This window comes from Aulonocara stuartgranti, assembly GCF_965226115.1.
Source record: "Aulonocara stuartgranti genome assembly, chromosome: 18".
NCBI lineage: Eukaryota > Metazoa > Chordata > Actinopteri > Cichliformes > Cichlidae > Aulonocara > Aulonocara stuartgranti.
This window is the reverse complement of record NC_138954.1, coordinates 4,370,448-4,395,335: the sequence shown is the minus strand read 5'-3', so window position 1 is coordinate 4,395,335 and position 24,888 is coordinate 4,370,448. Positions and strand designations below refer to the sequence as shown.

Genomic DNA, 24,888 nt, shown 5'->3' with positions numbered 1-24,888 from the left:
AATTTTATTCGGCCACACGATGGCGCCAAAGACCTTTGTTTACAGTTAGAGTGGATGCTTCGGCTATGTATGACATTCTCACTGTGTTTAATTGTGTCCTTTTCTGTGTTTGGAGCAAGAGATGTAAGATTGGCGTAGTTCAAATTATATATGTCCTGTTATGTGTATATTCAGATGGATGTGTTGGTTTATTTCATTTAATCCTTTATATGTATCTTAGTGAAGCTGTTGCTGTATATATTTATATACTCATGGCAACTTGTTTGTTACTACAGACTGCTGGCAACACTGAGCATCTAGGTGGCAATAAAACAGCTGGCGGTGACAATCCAGCAAAGTGGAAGCCTGTTGTCCTCCTTCCTGTATCCTGACCGATACACCATCTTGTTAGCTGCTGAACCTAAAAGAACTAGCCCTCACCACAAGTACTCCTCAACAATGGTCCTTCGAGCCGGAGAGCAGCTATCAAAATGGAGCCAGATGGAGCGACATGTCCTGATGCAAGGCCTAAACGCCATACACGTCGACCAAGCCGGTTTGAGGACTTTGATGTTAACTATACAGGCCACCTCTTTAGGGAAATGCTGCAGTGGGATACCCCACAGCCTCACACAAGAAGCGACAGAGTTCAGCCTCAGTATAGTCATACGCCACCCCTCTACAGCGACAGGGATGGGGCCTATTACAATACACCCCCTCCACTGGGAGGAAGTGAACAAGATGTGGACCTTAATAGGAGCCTCTCACCTGAATTTGCAACTTCTAATTTGCTAGGGTCTTCAATACACACATTTCATACAGAATTCAGAGCCTTGCAGGCCGAAAGAGAGCAGCTACTCCAATCACAGCAAGTTTTACAGGAGGGCCTCAAAGAACTGAAGGAAGCAAAGAGTGACCTCAGAGAGCTGATTGAAGTGGCTCACCTGCTGAGGAAGGATATGGCTCACCTGACTGCCTCACAGCCTAGCACCAATCATCCCCCCAAGCGCGGTTCAGGAGAGGTATACACCACCCCTGAGACAATGCCACAGGAGGAGGATGAGGAGGTGTGACCTGACCCACCGCCATGGCCTGAACCGATGGAAGAGTTGCACACAGGATTCTCCCAAATGAAGGTTGACGAACAATACTCCGATGATGGGGTACAGTACCACCCTCTACCCCGCACACCATATTTCGCTGGTGAGCCTTCGCTGCCTAGTCATCGCTGCACCCTATATCAGGACCCTGTGGTTAAGGATGGAAACACGTTTCATGCCCCTCCACAACACTCTGTGCCACCCCCCTGCTGGGCACCAAGTAAGACAGGTTTGCTCCCAACCAAGCCTGTTCCAGCCAGTTCCCCCTCTCTTGTCACTGGAGTAACCAGTGGGCATGGCAGCAACCCATCTGCTCCTCTTTCGGCTGAGCTAGTGTACAGGGGGCCCAAACCAACCATTCCAAGGTTCATTCATTCTGATCCCTCTGAGTTTGCTAGGCTCCGCATGGCTTTAGAGAACCTACTCCCTCCTAATGCTACGGAGCTCTTCAAGTATCAGATACTTGTGGACCACCTCAAACTAGATGAAGCTCGACTTATTGCCGATGCTTACCTGAACTCACCCAAGCCTTATACTGACACCATGGCAGCCCTCCACGACAAATTTGGACAACCTCATCAGCTCGCCTTGAGAAAGATAGCAAGTGTCCTGGATGGTCCTGAAATAAGGCGAGGTGACACAGTAGCCTTCCAAAGGTTCTCCCTTCAGGTGCAGTCACTAGTTGGGCTGTTACAAACATTAGGACTGGAAGGAGAAGCGGAGTTGAACTGTGGGTCCCACGTTGCCCGACTAATAAGTAAGCTTCCTGCCGAACAGAGAGCTGATTTTCGTCGACACCAGTTTAAACAGCCCGGGAGCACCTACACTCTGTACGACCTATCTGCATGGCTTCGTCAGGAGTCCTGGTGTCAAGGATTTGACGGCCAAGCAGGTGTAAGAAGCAGTAGAGAAAGGACCAGTGTAAAGGCTGAGGCCCGTCCAGGCCGACAAACCGTGACAGTCCTACATAACCTAAAGGGGCCATCAGAACACACTTTTCCACCAGTGAAGGAGAGTCGAGCTAGAGGGAAGGTCAAGAACAAAGCCTACTGTGCCTACTGTGAGAGCACAGAACACTATTTCAGCCAATGTGATGATGTAGCCAAGCTCTCCAAAGAGGAAATAAAGGACTGGATACAGGTCAACAAACGATGCTGGCGCTGTGCCCGAACTCATTTAGCTGCTCAGTGCACACTAAAGAAACCCTGCAGCCGCTGCCAGGGTAAACATCTGCTGGCTCTTCACGAGGTAAATGCCAGGACAGAAGGAAACAACGCTGGCATGGCTGCAAAGGAGGAAAGCTGCCTAACCAGTTCGGCTTCGGGCCCACTCTACCTTGATCGCCATGGGGCCAGCAATCGTGTCATGCTGAAGATTGTACCTGTGCTTTTGAGCCATGGAGAGCGGACTCTAGACACCTATGCTATACTTGATGACGGTTCAGAGAGGACCATGCTGCTCCCTGCTGCTGCAAAGACTCTTGGTCTGGCAGGCAGCCCGGAGGACCTGCCATTACGAACCGTCCGGCAAGATATTCAGATGCTTCATGGACATACCGTATCCTTCCGCATCTCTGCTGCTACCAACCCTGGATCCTACTACAAGATTGATGGAGCGTTTACAGCTGATCATCTCAACTTAGCTCACCATACTTATCCTATCGACCAGCTGAGAAGGAAGTACAAATACCTGCATGGGATCCCGGTCCCTGCCCTGAAGGAAGCCAAGCCTCTGCTTCTCATTGGTTCAGACCAGCCACACCTGATCACCCCCATAGAACCAGTCCGCCTCGGCCCACCTGGAGGCCCAGCAGCAGTCCACACCCGGCTTGGCTGGACCCTTCAAGGGCCAAGTCTTTTCATGGGGCGGCAGACCCAGCCTGTCCTATCCCTGTATACATCCGCCCAATCAGACGAGTTGCTCAAACATGTGGAGCGGCTCTGGCAGGTGGACGTGGTGCCTTACCGATCCGAGAAAGAGGTCACTCGGTCGAAACAGGATCAGCAGGCTGTGGCCCTGCTCGAGGCAAGAACAACTCGCAGGATGGTCGATGGAGTCTTCAGGTATGCTACACCTCTACTCCGTCACCCACAGATGCCGCCACTGAATGCACCAAAGGAATCAGTCATGCCCATGCTTCGAAGCACAGAAAGGCGCCTGTTAAAGGATCCCAGTCGGGCTGATGCCTACAGGGCAGAAATGCAGAAGCTGATCCAATCAGGAGCCGTGAAGGAAGTTACGCATGAGACTTCGCCCAAGGAGAACTGGTACATACCGCATCATCTTGTCAGTCATAACGGGAAGAATCGCCTGGTGTTTAACTGTTCCCATAAATACCTTGGACAGTCCCTGAACCAGTTCCTGTTGCCTGGCCCTACTCTTGGAGCTTCTCTGCTGGGGGTGCTGGTCAGGTTTCGTGAACACCCCATAGCTGTGAGTGGAGACATCAAGGGGATGTTCCATCAGGTACTGCTCCTCCCTGAAGACCGGCCCCTGTTGAAGTTCCTTTGGCGGGACTTAAAGGTGAATGAACCCCCTAAAATCTTCGAGTGGCAGGTCCTGCCATTTGGGACAACTTCAAGCCCCTGCTGCGCCACCTTCGCCCTGCAACATCACGTGATGGAGCACACACAGCCTGACGACAGCCTGAGATTCTCCATCGAGAGGTGTTTCTACGTAGACAACTGCCTACAGAGTGTTGGCTCACCGGAAGAAGCGAGAGATCTGGTGGATCGGCTAAGAGAGTTGCTGAAATCAGCTGGCTTCGAGCTACGTCAGTGGGCTTGTAATGATCCAAGTGTCCTGAGCCATTTGCCTCCAGAAGCTAGATCACAGAGTCTGGATCTGTGGCTAGCCGAGGACAAATCCAACCCGCTAGAGACCACGCTCGGGCTCAGCTGGGACTGGAATACCGACTCCTTGGGTTATAAGCACAGGCCCGTGTCCTATGAGGTGCCAACCCTCAGAAACATCTATAGAGTCCTAGCCTCACAGTACGACCCTTTGGGCTATCTGTTACCCTTCACCACTCGGGCCAAGCTCCTTCTCAGGCAGTTATGGGATAAGAAGCATGGTTGGGACGACTCGAATCTTCCCTCCACCCTCCTGCAAGCTTGGTCTGACTGGGAGGTGGAGCTTCAGTTCTTACCTCACCTTACCTTCCCACGTGCCTATGTTCCTGCCAGTGCTAACTTAACGGGGGCCATTCGTGAGGTGCACATTTTTGGGGATGCTTCTGAGAAAGCTTATGGAGCGGTGTCCTATATGAGGACTGTAGAACAGGATGGGCAAGTTCACCTCACCTTCATCCTAGCTCGCTCCCGGGTAGCCCCCAAACGAGCTCTCTCTATTCCCCGCCTCGAGCTCTGTGGAGCTTTGCTGGCAGCGCAGCTGGCCAGTACCCTGAATAAGGAACTCACCTCAGCGATTGAAAGAACAGTCCTGTGGTCTGATTCGACCACTGTTCTTACCTGGTTGAGCTCACAGTCCTGCCGCTACAAGGTTTTTGTAGGAGCCAGGGTAGCTGAGATACAGGAGTTGACGGAACACTGTACCTGGCGCTACATAGACTCAGAGAGTAACCCAGCGGATGACCTGACGAGAGGGAAGGCTCTGGCCGAGCTCAAAGTGCCTAATCGGTGGTCGAATGGACCCCCCTTTCTGCTCAACAGTCCTGACACATGGCCAGAGAATCCGAGCTCCGAGCCCAGTAATGACGAACTTGAGCTCCGGAAAACAGTCTTCTGTGGAACCTCTATCACCTCCACACCTACCTGTCAGGATGGAATGGCGTGCAAGACTTGGCAGGAGCTCTTGGATGTTACTGTTAAAGAGCTTTGTGGTCAGGCACTCTCGACTGCGCCATCTAGTGCCGAGGACTATCAGAATGCTGAACAGGCCATCCTCCGGCAGGCTCAACAGGAGTCATTTCCCGAGGAGTGCAGATTGCTTTCAGAAAGAAAACCTGTCTCATCCAGAAGCCGCTTGCTTACCCTGGCACCTGAACTGGATACCTCAGCCGGCCTCATCAGAGTAGGGGGTCGGTTGCGACGCCTAGAAGGTCTGGACGGACCTATATTGCATCCGATTGTCTTGGATCCTTCACACCCTTTCACACGCCTGCTTATCAAGAAATATGATGTTGATCTGCATCATCCAGGCCCCGAACGGGTCTTCGCGGAGCTGCGGAGGTCTTACTGGATACTGCGTGGAAGAGAGGCAATTCGCAAGCACCAGCGAACCTGTCCTGAGTGTCAGCGTTGGAGGGCACAACCCTCTGTTCCCAAGATGGCTGACCTTCCAGCTGCTCGGCTTAGACTGTACAAACCAGCCTTTTACTCAACCGGTGTTGACTGTTTCGGGCCTATGTTTGTGAAGGTAGGAAGACGTCATGAGAAACGCTGGGGAATCATTTTCAAGTGTATGACGACGAGGGCGGTACATCTTGATCTCCTAAGTAGCTTAGACGCGGATGCGTTCCTCATGGCCCTGAGGCGATTCATAGCCAGAAGAGGGACACCGGCAGAGTTATGGTCTGACTGTGGGACCAATTTCAAAGGGGGAGAACGAGAACTCAGAGAAGCCTTTGCCAACATGTCAGAGACATTGCAAGGGAGGCTCGCCCGTCAGAAGATCAGATTCCAGTTCAACCCCCCGGCAGCCCCACATTTCGGAGGTGTATGGGAGAGGGAAATCCGTTCAGTGAAGACAGCTCTGTGCACCTGTGTGGGTTCCCAACCTCTTCACGAGGAGGTACTCCGTACAGTTCTGCTTGAGGTTGAATTGATCCTTAACGCAAAGCCCTTAGGCTACGTTTCCACCGACGTAGCCGATGTGGACCCTGTGACACCCAATAGTCTCCTCATGGGGCGGCCTGATGGATCACTACCCCAGGTGGTCTACTCTGAGACAGAGAACCTCAGTCGGCGACGTTGGAGGCACTCACAGATTCTTGCTGATCAGTTCTGGGCAAGATTCATCAGGGAATACTTGCCTGGCTTACAGGCAAGGCAGAAGTGGCAGTCAACTCCTCCTGAACTTCTGGAAAAGGCAGTTATTATGGTTGCAGATCCACAGCTGCCTCGAGCCTTGTGGCCAATAGGCCATGTGATTAAGGTTCATCGTAGTGATGATGGACTTGTCCGATCTGCTGATGTGAATGTTAATGGACGTGTTTACACCAGACCAGTTGCTCGGTTGGTAGTTTTACCTGCCGTGTCATCGGAAGACAGCGATACTAAGCAGAATAGCAAGTCGCCTCCCTCAACTGATTAGGGAGCCTTTTTTCGGGGAGCAAATGTGTAACCACATTTGGGGGCGGCTGTATAAAAGGCTCTGGGATTTTATGTCTATGTTCTGCAATATTGTGTGGGGTGGAGTCGTAGGAAATGACGTAGGCAGAAGTTGGGGGTATCGCGATGCTACTTGAGAAGAGGATTTTTTTTCTGTGTTAGTTCTGTTACCTCGTAAGCTGTGTTCCTGGTTGCCATCCTTCACGTGATGCTCCGAGTGTTAAGTTCATGACTGGAAGTAAGTTTCCTTAAATATGTTCATTTTCCGATTCTGATGTTGGCCGCGGCTTTAGTTACATTCTACCGCATTGTAGCACCGCATTTTTTCATCTCGTGACTCGAAGCATGTGCCGCCGGCCGCCGCCATTATGTAGTAATTTTATTCGGCCACACGATGGCGCCAAAGACCTTTGTTTACAGTTAGAGTGGATGCTTCGGCTATGTATGACATTCTCACTGTGTTTAATTGTGTCCTTTTCTGTGTTTGGAGCAAGAGATGTAAGATTGGCGTAGTTCAAATTATATATGTCCTGTTATGTGTATATTCAGATGGATGTGTTGGTTTATTTCATTTAATCCTTTATATGTATCTTAGTGAAGCTGTTGCTGTATATATTTATATACTCATGGCAACTTGTTTGTTACTACAGACTGCTGGCAACACTGAGCATCTAGGTGGCAATAAAACAGCTGGCGGTGACAATCCAGCAAAGTGGAAGCCTGTTGTCCTCCTTCCTGTATCCTGACCGATACACCATCTTGTTAGCTGCTGAACCTAAAAGAACTAGCCCTCACCACAAGTACTCCTCAACAGCAGCCACTGATCCCAGTCAGTACCAGTGTCATTCACAAACTTGCGCAACATCTGCTTCAGGGTCTGGTTAAAGCGCTCCGTCAGGCCATCCGTTTGAGGATGGTATGGAGTAGTCCTTAGCCCTTTGATGCCAAGAAGCTGGTGGACCTGCTTTAATAAAGTTGACATAAAATTAGTCCCACGGTCTGTCAGGATCTCACGAGGGAATCCCACCCTTGAGAAAAATTGCACCAGACAAAAAGCCACAGACTTGGCCTTTACAGATTTCAGAGGAAAAACTTCAGGGTACTTTGTGGCATAATCAGTTATTACCAGCATGTAACGGTTCCCTGCCCTGCTTTTCTCAACAGGTCCGACAACATCCATCCCCAACCGTTCAAATGGGGTGCTAATAACTGGCAAAGGCTGAAGTGGAGCCCTGGAGGGGGTTTTGATGGAAGTCTTTTGGCACTGAGGGCAGCTTTTACAAAATTGGGCCACGTCAGCACGCAGGCCCGGCCAGTGGAAATACTTCCTAATGCGAGCCATGGTTTTATGCTTCCCTAAATGTCCTGCCCACGGCACAGAGTGCCCCAAATTCAGTACCACCTCCCTGACTCCACTAGGAACCATCAGCTGTACCTGTGATCTTTGCCGGCGATAAAGAATGCCATCTTTCAGAAAAAATTCCTCACTGCTGTTAATATCTGGTTCCATCTCATGTCCTTGTTTTTTGGCTTTCTGAAAAAAGGGTGCTAATACTGGATCATTGTGTTGCATCTCAGTGATATTAGCTGGGACTTTAAAGTCCAAAGGCATCTCAGGTTCACAGACGGGAGATGCTTTCACAATAGTATGATGAAACTTCTCTCGCCTCCTCTCCCTGCGGGACTTGCGCAATTTCCCGGGTGCCGTCTCTAATTCTGCCTCATAAAATGGCAGAGCACTAAGGGTCTGAGTGGCATCTGCTGGCTTCCTAGCTTGAGCCCTAGTTACTGCAACATTGCATGTGTGGCTATAATCCAAAAGGTCAAACAGCACAGGTAGATCTCGGCCTAATATAACAGGGAATGGCAAATTATCCGCAACCCCAATATTCAGGAGATAAACCTGTCCTTGCACCTTGATGTATAGATCCGCTGTTGGATAAGGCTTTTCATCTCCATGAACACAACAAACAGGAATCGTTTCAGTCATATTAATACTATTTAAGGGGACAAACTGTCTGTGTACAAGAGTCTGTGTACTACCTGTATCAATTAGTGCCTTTAATGTATCACCATTAATCTCAACTGATGTCATCTTTAACCCTCTGTCTAATTTTATCTCAGTTATCATGGCTTCGGGGCACAAAGCACATTTGGGTTAATTTAGCTGAGTTTTCAGGGCACATGGGCTTTGTATGACCTTCCATACCACAAAGATAGCATACCAAGGTTTTGGCCGGGGACTTCAAAGACCCATCGGGTGAATGGCTATATGAAGCCCTACTCACATTGGCAGCTCGTCTCTGCGGGAGTGATTTCCGGCTGTCCTTCGTTTTCCAAGTCATAAAGCTCCAAGGCTGTCCCTTTTTCCGTGCCGCCACAAAAACATCAGCCAGCTTTGCAGCCTCTGCAGCAGAGGGTGGATTATGCTCTTTTATCCACACCTGCAACTCAGGAGATAGCATTCGTAAATATTGCTCAAGAATGATGATTTCCCCAATGTCCTGAACGGTTTTATCTTCAGGGTGGACCCATTTTACATAAAGCTCCTTCAGCCGTGCATACAACTCTTTAGGGCTTTCTGCAGGGTTTACATCAAGAGATCGAAATCTCTGCCTATAGGTCTCAGGATTGATATCATGTTTATAAAGAATAGCTGCCTTAACCTTATCATAATCCAAAGAATCATCAACATCCATATGTACATATGCACCTCTTGCTTTGCCCGTAAGCAGCGGTACAAGGTGAAAAACCCAATCATGTCTCCGCCACCGACAGGCCAGTGCAATGCGTTCGAAGGTAATCAAAAAATGTTCAATATCATCCTCGTTGGTAAGTTTTTGCAACTTAGGCTCCAGAAAATGGGACTGACCTGATAAACCAGTAGCTGATATACTAGGACCAGCTTGAGGAACAATGTCGTCATCTAGAGATTCTGGATCAGGTGATTCAGCTGCCTGACCTTCAGGCACTGGAGAAGTGCGGGCTTGTACTTCTACCTGTAACAACTGAAACTGGTGTTGAAGTGCTTTAAAATGTTCTTCTTGCTTTGCACTTTCCTCCTTCTGTTTAACCTCTCTGGCCTCCTGCTGCCCCATATGTGAACGGAGAAGAGAGATCAGATCCGATATTGTTGGTTCCCTACCTCGGCCCTCAGTGCTGTCTACCCCTCCAGAAGTTCCATTCTCCTCCTGTTCTCCATCGACTTGTCCTTCTGAGCCCATTTGCTGGCTTGGTACATCTCCTCGGACTGCTCTCGCACTCCGTGCTCCTCTGCATGGTTTGATAAGGAGTGGGGGGGAAAGAGAAAAAAACCCCAAAAAAAACCTGTGCCTTTTTTGTGTGTGTATTTTTTCTTTTACACTGGCTGAATCCCACTGCTGCCACCAATTGTCATGATCCAAGCCGCCAGGAACACACAGGCACAAATGTAATCTTCAAAAAAATGGGTTTTATTATACCCCAAAAAGGACAAAATGATTACAAAAATTCAAAATAACAAAAAATAAAGTTTGTAAGAACCAAGTGGGCCCATAAAAGAGGTTACCTTAACAGACTGCTACTCAAAAATCACTTAACAAAAACATAACTCAAACTGACCTGCCCAAATGAGAAACAGCTCCAGTTATATAGCAAATGAATAAACCATTATATAAACCAAAGGTGAAAACTAAAGGGATAACAGATAACCATCATTCAAGAAGAACCCCATTCCCCCTGCATGATCACAATAGATGGTCCAGTCCACTTTATTGGCTTCTGCATTTAAACCAGCTCCACCCTCAGCCTCCTCTTTCAGCCAAACCAGGAAGGACTGGAGCGGAGGTCAGGTAACTGAGAAAGAGCAGAAATATAATCAATATAACATACCTATATAAAATAACAAACAATGCAAAGCAAAGTCTATGCTAGTGATGGGCAGATGAAGCTTCGTGAAGCACTGAAGCTTTTCATCCAATTGGTTCACCCCAGCGCAAAGCTTCTTGAAGCTTCATTTGCTCTAGTAGGACACCTACTGGACATAAAAATAATAGCTGGCATGAATTTGAAGAGTGTGGCCTTTTGCACACAGCCTGTAAATGTCAACAACAAAAGGAGTGTGTAAAACATGTATATTGTAGTGATGGCAGTATACTGTGTATATTTATACTGGCAGTATGGAAAATGATTATTTGGAAATGCTTAAAATGCAAATGATCATTTACTGTGAGGTGAGGTGTGGTTGGGGTGTGGACAGTGGTTGTGCGGTTGTAACGTTGAGGTATGGACAGCTACACAGTCCTGCCTGTTCACATTTTATTCTGTAAAAACTAAATTTTCACTGCTTTTATGGCCTTTTTAGTGGGGAGAACATAGCTGGGATTTAATGATTTAACAAATCTTTTGAATCCTTTGTCCTCCACAATGCTAAATGGCTGGGAGTCCTCAATCACCATGCTGACCAGGTCTTCATCTATTTGAGATTGTTCTCCTGAGGAAAGACAATAAAGACAAAGCACAAATATAAATATCACACACGTAACTTATTACAGTTGTATAATATTGTTATATCATTTAGTAACATTACTGCATGCTATATTATCATGGCATTTGATGGCTCACCTGGTCTTGCTCCACAATCGGTGTTCCCCTTATTCTCATGCAAAGCTCTGTAGTGCCTAAGCATGGATGAGGTGTTGTTGTTATATCCCAGCTCCCTGGCACATAGCAAACACTTCACCTTGTACAAAAGTCAAGACAGCTTAACATAAATTGTATTGCAGCATCAGTATTATGAAAATACATCTTCTGTAGAAATTTACATATCTTGTTGGGAGGAATAAAATCACAATGTTCCCACACAGGGGAGGACATCCTCCTCTTCTTAGCTGGCTCCATTCTCTCCTGACTTTCTCTCCTCACTCTCATAAACCTCCAAACTGTCTCCAAACTCTCACTAACCGCAACTCTCCATCAAACACCCACATTTTGAATGAAGTCTGAGGGCTTTATATCGCTGTCATATCTCGCGGCAAAGTTCGAACCACTTCATGAACCAGTCACGTGGTACAGCCGGGCAGCGAGGCTTCGGACGTCATCATTTTCAGCTCCTCCCATAAATGAAGCAAGCCTCGATACGCGCATCGCGGAAACGCCCCCTCAATTACCCGACACACGCTCCGAAGCCTCGATACAGAACGTCACATCACTACAGGTAACCTCAAAACGTCAAATTAGTTAACTTATGATCACAGAAACTTTAAAGCATAACGTAAACATAAGACAAAAGACCAAATGAATATTACTAAGTGTCTCAGTTGTGTGGTTGCATGCACCCATCACAGTGACCATCACAGTTTTACACACCTGTTCTGTATGACTTTGTCTCAGGTTTGCGGTGATATCCAGCACTCTGAGCTGATGGCAGATCTGGTCAGTCCACAGTAGCTTCAACCACTAAATTATCTCTAACACATCACCAAACCAAAGTCTTCCAGCTAAGAGTACATCAAAGGTGAAAAGCGAGCCTAGAATGTCATCATTTCTGCTCTCCTCTTTCTTCTTCTTCTACTTCTGGACCGCACACATCTGTCGCTGCCCTACTCAGGTCGATCTAATGAAAATCAGCCAGAAATAATAATCAGAAATCCAAATGTAGAATTTATAGTTCCCCATTGATGCAATTTGGTTATTAAATTTAAGAAGCAGTCTGTAATGCTCACCCCAGCATAGTTGAAGCAGATCATCAAAGCATGCTGAACACTTTCTACCATTCCACATGTGCATTTTCTATCCAGGTACTCAACAGCACCAAACCATAATTGTGAATCCATGGCTTTGATCTGGTGAAAATCACCCTACCCCTACTGTTCATCTTTACACACAACAGATGGTGTTTCTGTATCTTATGACTGAATGAAAAGTAATGACAACCGTTATTTTCAATCTTCCATTGCTTCTACCTGTTGTTTCTCTGTATTATTGTCGGATCTTTACCTTCAAATAAAGTGCCTTCAATATAAACTGCCTTGAGGTAACTTGTTGTAATTTGGTGTTTTATTAAGAAAATTGAACTATTGTGGCAGAAAAGTTGGATGCAAACCAAGACTAAAAGTCCTCAGGCAGGAGTCATAGCTGGGCTTTAGCATCTGGGTCACCCACTTTACCCAGGGAGCTAAACCAGCATCTCCAACAGGTGATTTGTTTGTCTGGCAGTTTCAGGCTGGGAAAGCTTGTTAAACTTTAACAAAACATTATTTGGCACCAACGTGAATGATTTGGGTCATGTTTATCACGTCTGAGTCAGGGAGCAAAGGTCACCTCCTTTATGCAGGATTTCACCTTATGCCAACAGGGGGAAAAAATCACGAGTTCTTAAACAAGCTGTAGGTCATGTTACTACACACATTTCAATATGTAAGCATTTCATCATGTTTTAGAGTCTCAGAGTTATTTCAGCCTCATCTTCACATATTTTCACAAATATTCACATTATCTCCGAGATCCAGTTGTGAAATTTTTTCCCTCAGTGTAACCGATTGCAACACAACAAATGACTGACCAGTGATTAGTGTTTTACAGTGATTACGACAGAAAGCCTGTTTCTGCCACTGCTGCCAAGCATTTGCTCTTTTCAGCTTGTTCAATTGTGGAGGTTTTTACATTCTTTACCTTACAATATAAAGCACCTTGAGGCAACTGTTGTTTTTTTGGCACTATATATAAATATAAATGAATTGAACTGGTAGCAACTTTATGAATGAGAAAATGAAAACAAGTGTCAGTCAGCTGGTTCATGTCCAGCAGGTGGGGAGGAATCAGTGAGTCTGTTACTCCAGTTACTTACTCAGAGGTAAAGTTAAAGAAAACGAGTTTCCTTCATCGCACTAAACCTGCCCACTAAACATGACCCTGAATGAACCCATATGTAAAGGACTGTAGGTTTTAAGCAGGCTCACGTAATGGCAACACAATAGATGAGGAAAGTGGGGGAACTCTGACGACATCTAGTGGACATCTTGAAGATGACGGGTCTGAACAGAGAGCAATGCAGGTCTGTGGAGAAGATTGCAGCACACTGTGAAATATGAACTATGAATAATATCTACATCTGTAATGATGTAATCAAAATAGGCTCCATGTAGTTCAAGTTCTGTTACTGTACTTATGAAGCAAACTGCACACACAGAGTTGGCAAACATTGAGTTTACTTGCATTTAGGCAAAATGATATAAACACTTATCATGAGCCAATATAGCACATTTAACTGCTTTTATTTAGCAGGGATTACACAATACACAAAATAAGTCACAAACATTTTTAATCAAATCTTGCAACATGTTGCTAAGAAGAACCAGGACAACCAGGTCAAAGCCATACTGAAGTATAACCTTCATTAACATAAATCACAAAGAAAAAATATTTAAATAAAAATTGTATACTTGTCTTGAACTTTTTTAAATCTTTATTCCTGTGTATTAAAACTTATTTATTGGCTGATAAAAAGGAATCACATCATGGTTGTTACAAGGAACAAGTGATGAAAAACTCATTTTCATGTTTGTTTTCTTCTATACTGAAGAAGAAATACAAGTTTCTGTGGTAAATATTAAAAGAGCATCCATGTTCAATAAATATTTGTGTCACCTTTAAAGACCAATAAAAAAAATATCAAGCTTAGAGAAACATAAAGTCAGGGCTGGAACAAACAACATAGAGTGCCCTTCACTGCTGTGGACAGGAAATGTACCGTGACTTGGAGCATGAGGTCATTTTCTACCTCGGGTGCTGCAGTGATTTGGTTTGTCACTCAGGTGGATCCTTAGATGAAAATTCAGTCCTGATTTCCAACTGAATCTTTCCCCACAGGAGCTACAAATATATGGTTTCTCACCTGTGTGGATCCTTCTGTGACTTTTCATAGTCGACAAGTCTCTAAACTCTTTCCTACAGACGTTGCAAGAATACGCTTTCTCACCGGTGTGGATTCTCAAATGAGTTTCTAGTCCTGATTTCTTACCAAATCTTTTCCCACATGTGCTACAGAAATACGGCTTCTCGCCTGTGTGGATTCTCACGTGACTTTCAAATCCGGATTTCTTATTAAATCTTTTCCCACAGGTGATGCAAAAATATGGCTTCTCGCCTGTGTGGATCCTTACGTGAGTTTCCAATCCTGATTTCCAAATGAATCTTTTCCCACAGGTGCTACAAGAATGTGGCTTCTCACTTGTGTGAACTCTCATGTGTCTCGTCAGGTTGGATTTACACTGAAAAGTTTTTCCACAAGTGTCACAGCTTACAGATTTTTTACTTGTATCAGTTTCACTCCGAGACTTATCTGTTCGGTTTTTGTGACGTCTCCTTTTCTTCAGCTCCGCATTTCTAGTTGATCCCGAGTCCACATGCTGGTTTTCTTCCTGTTCCTCAAGCTCTGGTTCAGGAAAGTTAAGAGCAAGGAGCTGGTCATCGTTTGGTTCTGATTCACTGAGGTCACTTTCCTCAAAACTAGAAGTCACCATAAAACTATTGATCTCCTGCTTCAGTACAATCTCCTCCAGCTCCTGACTGGTGCAGAGTTCCTCCTGTTCCTCTTTAATCTGTGGAGGATCTGGGTCCTCCTGGTCCAGACTTGAGTTCCTCTCCTGCTGATTGGCGACAAACTCCTCCTCCTTACAGGCAGTTTGCTGGTGGAGGTCTAAACGAACAATAAAAAAAATGTAATTATAGAAAAACACTTCTGAGAAGATAAAGTTTTAGTTAAAGTCTGTAATGAGGGCATGTTGCTCACATTTGCAGGTGAAATTAAAAGTGTGTAAAAATGAAGTTATTTGTGCACTCTGATGCAAATGAGAACTTGAGTTCTGACATTTTTCAGCAACATTAAGAGTAAAAAAAACCTTTCAAACAAAAAAGAACTCACTTATTACTGACTGACTGATGATCTATTTTGGAGTTGATCTCGAAACTGATCTACATCTTGATATTTTTCAAAATAATCTTCACTATTGGGGGTGGCTGTAGCTCAGGCGGTAGAGCAGATCATCTACTGATCGGTTCGATTCCCGGCTTCACCTAGTCTGCATTTCAAATATCCTTGGGCAAGATACTAACTCCAAGTTGCCTCAAGTTGCTCTTTGATCTGTGGAATGTGTGTCTGAATGTTGGTAGAAAGCACTAAGAAAAATGTGCTTGTGCGAATGGGAGTGAGTGGGTGAATGCACAAGTTTTGTAAAGTGCTTTGAGTGCTCAAGATTGAGTAGAAAAGCGCTATATAAGAACCAGTCCATTTAAAACTCCCTGTCATGTTTTCACGAATACACATTAAATAGATCTGACTGATACAAACTGTAGGTTTAATATTAATGTTAACACTTCAGAAAAGCCATTACAGTTTTACCGCTGGTCTGTAAATCTTTCTCAGGTTTCCAGATGTTATGCAGCTGTCTGAGCCGCTCTTCTCCGCTCCAGACGACGATGCCTTCATCCTCGTGTTTCACTACAAGCTGTTCTCCCTCTTGACTGATGCAGAGTTCCTCCTGTTCCTCTTTGATCTGTGGGGGATCTGTGTCCTCCTGGTCCAGATTGAAGTTCCTCTCCTGCTTCCAGACCTGCTGGCCAGCCAGATCTTCCTCCTCCTTACACTTCATGTTGATGTGGGACTTGAGGAACAAAGTAAAAAGAAAAAGATTAGACAGGTAAAGGTGCAGCCTCAGTCAGCAGGGCTGTACACTGTGAGCATGTTGCTCACATATGTGAGAGAGGTTTGTACAAATGTTTCAGAAGCACCATGTGACTCCCTCTCTTTGTTGGAAAGTCTTATTAATTCACTTTATAACTATTACTTTGAAGATAAATTTCTACCATCACAAAAATATTATGACCTCTTTAAAAACAAACAACGGCAACTACATGACTTAAATTCCATGTTTAGATGAAGGTAATGGTCAATGCCTTTTGACAGGGGAAAAACCTCCACACAGAAGAATCTTACTTGGCTGAATCATAAATTATTCACCATGATTAAAACTGCAGATGAGCAATAATCTGCATTTTATTTTAGCCAAAGAGGAATGTTTCTGTTTGTCTGTGATCTGACTTTTTCTGCTGGCTCCAAATTTCATTTTATCCTGTGTAAGTTTGTTTCTCTTCCTGTTAACTAGCAAAGTCAAAATCACCTTGATTAATTTAACTTTAATTAAATTATAAATGTAATCATTTTATTGAACAATTAATTTCATTTCAATGAAAAACAATTACTTAAAAGAAAGAGATTAAGTTGGAGAGAGACATGTGGCCATCTTTTAGTGAGTTAGACCCTGATTAAGGGGTATTTTTAAAAGTAAAGCCCATCTCTCAAAGTCCCTGCCGGCCTGCCTCCACCTCGGGAAGTCTGTGGGTGCAGACGGAGGTGAGGAGCACCACAGGCGGCAGAGAACTGTCTGTAGCCCCGGAGTGAGGCGTCGTGAACCGAAGCAGACAGCGAACTGTGGCACAGTGCAGAAAACCGAAGCTTTCCCTCCCTGTTTGGTTTTGATGTGTCTCATGAAAGTCTATTGTTAAAAGTTTACCTTTAAAAAAAACGGACGCACTTGTTTGATTAGCTGCTCTCTGATTTTAGCCTGTTAGCTTACAGACTGAGCTCAGATCGTTCCTGTGTTAGTTCATTGAGAACATCACAGTTTTACATACCTGCTACGCAGGGACGTGCAGAGAGGTTTAAATGGGCGGGTGCTCAAAGTTAAAAAAGGGGCGGATAGAACAGGCTGAATAACGACAACTCACATTCATGATGAATCTAATATGGAATTGCATCGTTCTATATGACTGTCATCAGGTGTGGACAATGCAAAGCAAATGTGGCCTTTGTTTTACCTGATGGCGTACAATGTTGCTGTTGAGGGATTACTGCTGTTCCTGCTGCTGATAGTGCTGGAGGGCAGGGCTGTGTTGTTTTGAGACTGTACATATTAAAAAAGCCATAGGTAGCTGATTAAACAAGTGCTTTGAGATAAAAAATAAAATGTAAAAAGATTGGTGACAGCGCTTGGAACCATAAGGCAACAGATTTAAAAAACTGGGAAATAAACTGAAACCAGGATATTAGTAGTACAAAAGACAGGGGTCATGGTAGTGTGAGAATGTATTAAAAAAAATCTATACATACAGTGTTGGTGTCCTGTTAGCACCTTTTAAACATCACAGCATCAACTTTACATGGGAGGGATTAGATTGTAGAACTGTAAAATCTTCTTTCTTTCTTTCTTTCAAATATTAAAATACAACAGTAAAAAAATAAACCAATAGGAGGATGAATCAAACATTGTGTTAATCAGAAAACAAAAACAACACAGGGTATGTTTTGGAAAGAGCAGGAAGGAATAAGATGCTCTTCATGTCCTGTCCCAAATTATAACAATAACTTTCTGTTTGCCATGTCCCGAAAAATGTCAATGACCTCACTGTGGCTGACTGGAACATCCTTTTCAACTGCCAATAAAAGAAGGTCTGACAACCTCTCCTCTGAGCAAAGGTTACGAAGTTTGTTTTTAACTAGTTTTAGTTTTGAGAAAGAACGCTCAACAGTTGCTGTGGACACTGGGAGTGTTCCATATGTCTTCAGCAGCTCAGTCATGTTGGGGAAGATCAGGTGTGCATTGTTTTCTTTGACCACTGAAAGAATGGATGCCACACTGACTGGTGGGGGGCACGAGTATGAAGCATGAAAGACCTTAAGTTCTGTCTGTAATTTGTCTTCCTCCTCAATGTCATAGAACTGGCAGAGTTTCTTCACAGCTTGGTGTGCCTCTGTTGAGATTATTTTCCAGTTCTCTGGGACTGTCAGGGTATGTAAGGCATTCAAGATTTCCCATGTGGAATTATCTCCTCCTTTAAAGCGTCTCAGAAGCTCCTGTGTCATTGTGTCAACAAAAACATAGAACACTTTAACACGGTAGTATTCTTGGGGAGTTGTGAAAGCATGGTCATCAGCAGTAGCTGTTGTGGCAGCAAATTTAAACTTTGCTGGCAATTTCCTCCTCCGAGCTTGTCCAGGGACCTCAGATGGGGGGTCCAGGCCCACTGATGCAGCCTTCTCTCTAGCCTGTTCATAAATTTTCTCAAACTCTTCCTCTGTTCTGATGTGGTCCAGGCTCTGCAAAACACCATCAACAATCTTGTATGCTGCAGCCAGGTCAATATCTGTCTTCTGCAATGCATCAGATGCAGTAGCAGTCACTTGGAAGATGGGACAGGTGATCTCCAGACACAGGATGAATTCAAAATTGATGCTTTTGAGAAGGATCTTTGCATCACCTGCTGAAGAGTCTGGAGGATCTTGCTGTAGTATTTCCTCCAGAAACTGCATGACAGCTGGGAGGATCTTCCTCATTGTCTTGAGGGCAGCTTCTCTGCAGGCCCACCTAGTGTCTGACAGCTTCTGCAGCTCCACTGGGCACTGCTCGGGGTACAACTTCTCCTGCATTTTAATAAATGCAGAGTGTCGTTTAGATGAATTTGCCACAAAAGTGTAAAGCTTTTCGATTAGGTTGAAAAAGCTGACAAAACACATGTTTGACTTTGCGCTCTCTACTAAAACCAGATTAAGGCAGTGTGCCTGACAGTGGACATATAAGGCCTTTGGATTTTTTTTTGTATTCTTGACTGAAGTCCTTTAAAGCGCCCGCTCATGTTTGCAGCCCCATCATAACCTTGAACCCGGATGTTGTCAATCTTCAGATTATTTTCTTTCAGTAGAGCGATTAGTAGCTTTTCAAGAGCATCTCCAGTTGTTGACTCCACATTACACACCTGAAGGAAGCGCTCCTTGATTTCCATGTTGTGCACATATCTGACAACAAAGGAAACCTGCTCTGTGTGCGACACATCTGTGGTTTCATCCATCATGACACAAAAGGTTTCACATTCTTGAATTTCTGCTTGGATGACACGTCTTACTGATGTGGCCAAAGCTTTAATTATGTCGTTCTGACTTCTGTTTGAGAGGAGCAAGACGAGAGGTCTTTTTCCAGGTCCCTGTCGCTCTTTTATGGCATCAATGTGTAATTTAATTACACTGTCATACTTGCTGAACAACTCAACTAACTCCAAGAAATTTCCTCGATTTTGGCTTGACAAGGTCTCATCATCTCCCCTGAAAGGCATACCCTGTCTTGCCAAGTAAAGAGTGATGTCTATGAAACGAGACAAAATTTCTCTGTTTCTCTCTCTTTCTTTATCTTTTGCAGCTTGTGACACTTGGTCAGCTACTTCAAAAGCTGCCTCCAAGGTTTTTTTTTTAAATGAGTTCCACCTCACCATACCACACATGTGAGACTCTGATGCACTGTGCTCTTTAATCCTTTCTAAAGCCCTTCTCCACCGACTGAACCCTTCCGTTTTCCAGGTTTTGCGACTTGTGTACTTTTCATCATTTAAGAAAAGACGGCAGCTGAAACAAAACATGGCATCAGCACTTGGAGAATACTCTAGCCATGGATTTTTCTCATACCACTTCTTTTGAAATGATCGTCCCTCTTCATTCTTTGGATATGATGACAGTACTGGTTGGCAGGGTCCAATATTATCACACATTTGAATAAAGGCCTCATCATACTGTATGTGGAATTGTAGGACATGGGCAGGATCAGTTGGGTGTGCAAGTCCAAGTAGGTTTGAGAATGTCCTCTCTATGGCTTCACTAGCTTCACTCTCCTCCTCTCTGGCCTCTGACTCACTCTCTGACTTTCTCACTCCAGGCTCTTTCTCCTGGCTTGTCCTTTCCTCTACATTATCTCTAGGCTCTGCCTGTGACTCAGTCTTTGCCTCACTTCCTCCTTCCATCTCCTCATCTGAACTATCACCCTCCACTTGCTGTTTATCTGAGAACAACAATCTATTATTTAATTATCTACACTTAACAACTTTTGCACCTAGTCCGTGATAAAGTAATGATAGAAAATGTTATAGAACCAAAACATTGCAACTGCTTTAATTACTGTTTTTATCCTTGAATACCTCTACAATGCAACAACTGGTACATGTGTTATTGTTACCTGTGCTCTTTTTAATCCAGCTGGTGAGGGATCCACTGCCTTTAGCAGCCTCACACAGCTCCTTTTGTAGCTGTTTCTTCCTCCTCTCCTTACGAGGCATTTCTGGAATATTTGTTATATTATTAGTAATAATTTTTAAAAATCTATACACATAAAACACACACATGCTGTGCTTATTAAATGTTCAAACTGTAGAGATACAATAATTTTACTACTCTAAAATCAGCATTTTATCTCATTTGAAATATAAACCTAATATCATCTGTTACTTAATATATTTTCTTCAAAAACAAGTGTGTGTGTGTGTGTGTGTGTGTGTGTGTGTGGGGGGGGGGGGGGGGGGGGGGTGAATATCATAAATATAATAATCCATAATTATGTGGATATCCATATTACATCGTTTTTAGTGAAATAAAAACCCTCCAGAAAAGAAGGGGAAAGTCCTGTAACTTACTTTAAAACAAAAAATGTTCCCTAAGACTGTGGACAGAGCTACAGACCCCCTTGTAACACCCTTACCCAGTTAGCTAGCAGTTAATGACCACCACTACTTATGCAGTTAATAAAAGGACATGTAATGTTTGTCGCGCTGTTGCACAAACAGCACGCTCATTTATTTCAATTTATTTGTTGCTATAGACTATAATGTGAGCTGTACACCCTACTTACTGTTTTGTTGCAGTCAGCACCTTCCAATTAATTTGCCTCCTCCAGCTCCGCACCACCTAGCTTGCAGAAAATGCGCGTGCACTTTGCGAGCTCGTACCTGGCTCTTAACGAGCGCGCTCTGTTCTCAAGGGCAACCATTGGTTAATGGTAGTCATGTGACTGATGCAAGCCAGATCCTTTTATTTAGCAAAATTGAGATTAATAGTTACATTTTATTGTTGAGGGGCAAAGGCAGGACTCCATACGCAGATACACATTTAAAAAAAAAAAAAAAAAAACACAAGAAAGGGGCACTTGAGGCATCCTGGAGGAAAGGGGCGGGTGCTCAAGCACCCTCCGCCCCCTCCCCCCTCTGCACGTCCCTGCTGCTGCGTGACTTCATCTCGGGTCTCCGGCTGATATACAGCAGTCTGAGCCAGTGGCTCAGACTATTACTTTGAAGATAAATTTCTACGATCACAAAAATATTATGACCTCTTTAAAAACAAACAACGGCAACTACATGACTTAAATTCCATGTTTAGATGAAGGTAATGGTCAATGCCTTTTACCGCCCAGTAGCACTCACCCCCATCATCACTAAGTGCTTAGAGCGACTGGTCCTAGCACACTTCAAATCCTGTCTCCCCCCCCACCCTGGACCCCCACCAATTCGCATACCGCCGGAACAGGAGCACAGAGGATGCAGTCTCCATCGCAATGCACTCTGTCCTCTCACACCTGGACAACAACAACACCTACGCCAGAATGCTGTTTATAGACTTCAGTTCAGCATTCAATACAATCCACCCCTCACAACTCATCAGGAAACTGACAGACCTGGGCATCAGTTCCCTCATCTGCAAATGGTTACTGGACTTCCTGACCAACCGCCCCCAACATGTCCGGCTGGATAACCGCTGCTCATCTACCATCACAATGAACCACAAGGCTGTGTGATGAGCCCTTTCCTCTACTCCCTCTTCACCCACGACTGCAGACCTGCTGATGGTTCCAACACCATCATTAAGTTTGCAGATGACACCACGGTGATTGGCCTCATCAGTGACAACGATGAGGCCACCTACAGGGAGGAGGTGGATCGTCTGGCTGAGTGGTGCGACAGAAACAACCTGCTGCTTAACACCGAGAAGACCAAGGAGCTCATCGTGGACTACAGGAGGAATGCTGACCCACATCCACCCATCCACATTAAGGGGACGGCTGTGGAGCGTGTGAGCAGCTTCAAGTTCCTGGGAGTCCACATCTCCGAGGATCTCACCTGGACGACCAACTGCTCCAAGCTGGTCAAGAAGGCTCACCAGCGCCTCTTCTTCTTGAGGACTCTGAGGAAGAACCACCTGTCCTCAGACATCCTGGTGAACTTCTATCGCTGCACCATCGAGAGCATCCTGACCAACTGTATAACAGTCTGGTACGGGAACTGCTCTGCCTCGGACCGGAAGGCGTTGCAGAGGGTCGTGAAAACTGCCCAGCGCATCGCCGGAGCACCACTTCCTGCCATAAAAGACATCTACAGGAAGCGGTGTCTGAAAAGGGCTGGGAAAATCATCAAAGACCCCAGTCACCCATCACATGGACTCTTCACCCTCCTGCCCTCTGGGAGGCGCCACAGGAGCCTCCGGACTAAGACCACCAGGTACCGGAACAGCTTCTTCCCCACAGCTGTCAGACTCCTGAACTCTGCCTCCTGACATCTGACCCACGTTAAACTCATGGACTGAACATACACACACCCACAATGGACAACTGTACCCTCAAACACAATAATAACATGGACTGAACCACCACTCACAACCACTAGCACTTTATATAGCCTCTGTAGAAACTACAAAAAAGAAAGATGGAAAATATAATAAAAAAAAACAAGAAGATGCTGTATGAATTTATATGAAAAGTGATGCTTCAGTGAATAGAGGGACGATGCTATTACTATGAAATGACAGCTGTGTGCCAAGTTGGATTCTGCTAGCCTTGACATTTTCCACATTTACAGTTAAAATGCAAACACCCTCACTTATCTTAACTGCACTACTGTATAGCTCTGTGTAAATAATCATTCTGTACATTCGATAATCTTTAATCCTACAACTGTTTACAACTTGCATAGTTCCCATTTCTGTATAGCTGTATATCTCAGATTCTGTAAAGTTATTTATTTCATATTCTGTATAGTTTTTCATATTTATATCCTGTTCATATCCTGTACATAGCTTGTACTCACTACAGCCTGTACATACTTATAGTTATAGAATATTCACAACATACTTCATACCGTGTACATTATAACATACCATAATAGACCCATTTCTGTAATACACTCACATATCTATATTATTGCTAATATATATTGTAATATATCTATATCACTAAAGCACTTCTGGATGGATGCAAACTGCATTTCGTTGCCCTGTACCTGTGCATGTGCAATGACAATAAAGTTGAATTCTATTCTATTCTATTCTTTTGACAGGGGAAAAACCTCCACACAGAAGAATCTTACTTGGCTGAATCATAAATTATTCACCATGATTAAAACTGCAGATGAGCAATAATCTGCATTTTATTTTAGCCAAAGAGGAATGTTTCTGTTTGTCTGTGATCTGACTTTTTCTGCTGGGTCCAAATTTCATTTTATCCTGTGTAAGTTTGTTTCTCTTCCTGTTAACTAGCAAAGTCAAAATCACCTTGATTCATTTAACTTTAATTCAATTATAAATGTAATCATTTTATTGAACAATTAATTTCATTTCAATGAAAAACAATTACTTAAAAGAAAGAGATTAAGTTGGAGAGAGACATGTGGCCATCTTTTAGTGAGTTAGACCCTGATTAAGGGCTATTTTTAAAAGTAAAGCCCATCTCTCAAAGTCCCTGCCGGCCTGCCTCCACCTCGGGAAGTCTGTGGGTGCAGACGGAGGTGAGGAGCACCACAGGCGGCAGAGAACTGTCTGTAGCCCCGGAGTGAGGCGTCGTGAACCGAAGCAGACAGCGAACTGTGGCACAGTGCAGAAAACCGAAGCTTTCCCTCCCTGTTTGGTTTTGATGTGTCTCATGAAAGTCTATTGTTAAAAGTTGACCTTTAAAAAAAACGGACGCACTTGTTTGATTAGCTGCTCTCTGATTTTAGCCTGTTAGCTTACAGACTGAGCTCAGATCGTTCCTGTGTTAGTTCATTGAGAACATCACAGTTTTACATACCTGCTGCGTGACTTCATCTCGGGTCTCCGGCTGATATACAGCAGTCTGAGCCAGTGGCGGATCTCATCATCCTGGACGACTGTTTTTAATGTTTTTAACCACGGAGATTTCTTCTGCATCATCAGTCTCTCATTGTTAAACTCTCCCAGAAACTGAAGACAGTTGTGCCATTTCCGCGCTTCTTCTTCTTCTATTGAGTAGACGGCAGACTACACATGTCCAAGGGTAATACTGTCCTCCTCAGGCCATTGGCATCAAGTCAAAGCCTTAAAGTCTGGTACTTTGCGCATGGTCATTTTTTACGAACAGCAGAATCACAAGACAAAGCGTGCCAATGTTTATACTTTTCACTGTGACTGCCAAATAGATGAAAAAGTAGATGTTAAAAAACAACTTATAGTTTTGTCATTGGGCTGGTAGAAAGCTATGAGTTTCTGTCCCTTTGTCTGACCTTAGAGACTTATTTTAAAAGGAAACATTACAATCCTTTAAAGCAAGTATTTTCACCTCTGTTCCCCCCTCTGTACTTAGCTTTTTTGTTGTCATGTCAGTAATTGTCCAGTTGATGGCTCCCTTGGATCACAAGCCTGTCTCATGAGTCCAAGTGAATATATT

At 44.5% G+C, this 24,888-nt stretch overlaps 1 protein-coding gene across 4 annotated transcripts; it reads right to left on the bottom strand.

Moving 5' to 3' along the window:
• Window positions 1-15,817: 15,817 nt before the first annotated feature.
• LOC309694563 (zinc finger MYM-type protein 1-like) lies at window positions 15,818-24,780 on the bottom strand. Of its 4 annotated transcripts, XR_014272897.1 has the most exons (5): window positions 24,274-24,780; window positions 20,404-20,505; window positions 17,517-18,827; window positions 17,225-17,310; window positions 15,818-16,011 (listed from the first exon to the last, which is right to left on the bottom strand). XR_014272897.1 is itself a non-coding variant. In XM_082514749.1 (3 exons), exon 3 carries the CDS (start codon window positions 18,738-18,740, stop codon window positions 17,760-17,762), a length of 981 nt encoding a protein of 326 aa, XP_082370875.1. In that variant the 5' UTR covers window positions 18,741-18,827; window positions 20,404-20,505; window positions 21,073-21,439; the 3' UTR covers window positions 17,323-17,759. The 4 variants fall into 4 exon arrangements, 1 of the variants encoding a protein (XP_082370875.1); XR_014272899.1 differs by lacking the exons at window positions 17,517-18,827; window positions 24,274-24,780 and adding an exon at window positions 21,073-21,429; XR_014272898.1 differs by lacking the exons at window positions 17,225-17,310; window positions 17,517-18,827; window positions 24,274-24,780 and adding an exon at window positions 21,073-21,437.
• Window positions 24,781-24,888: the final 108 nt, after the last annotated feature.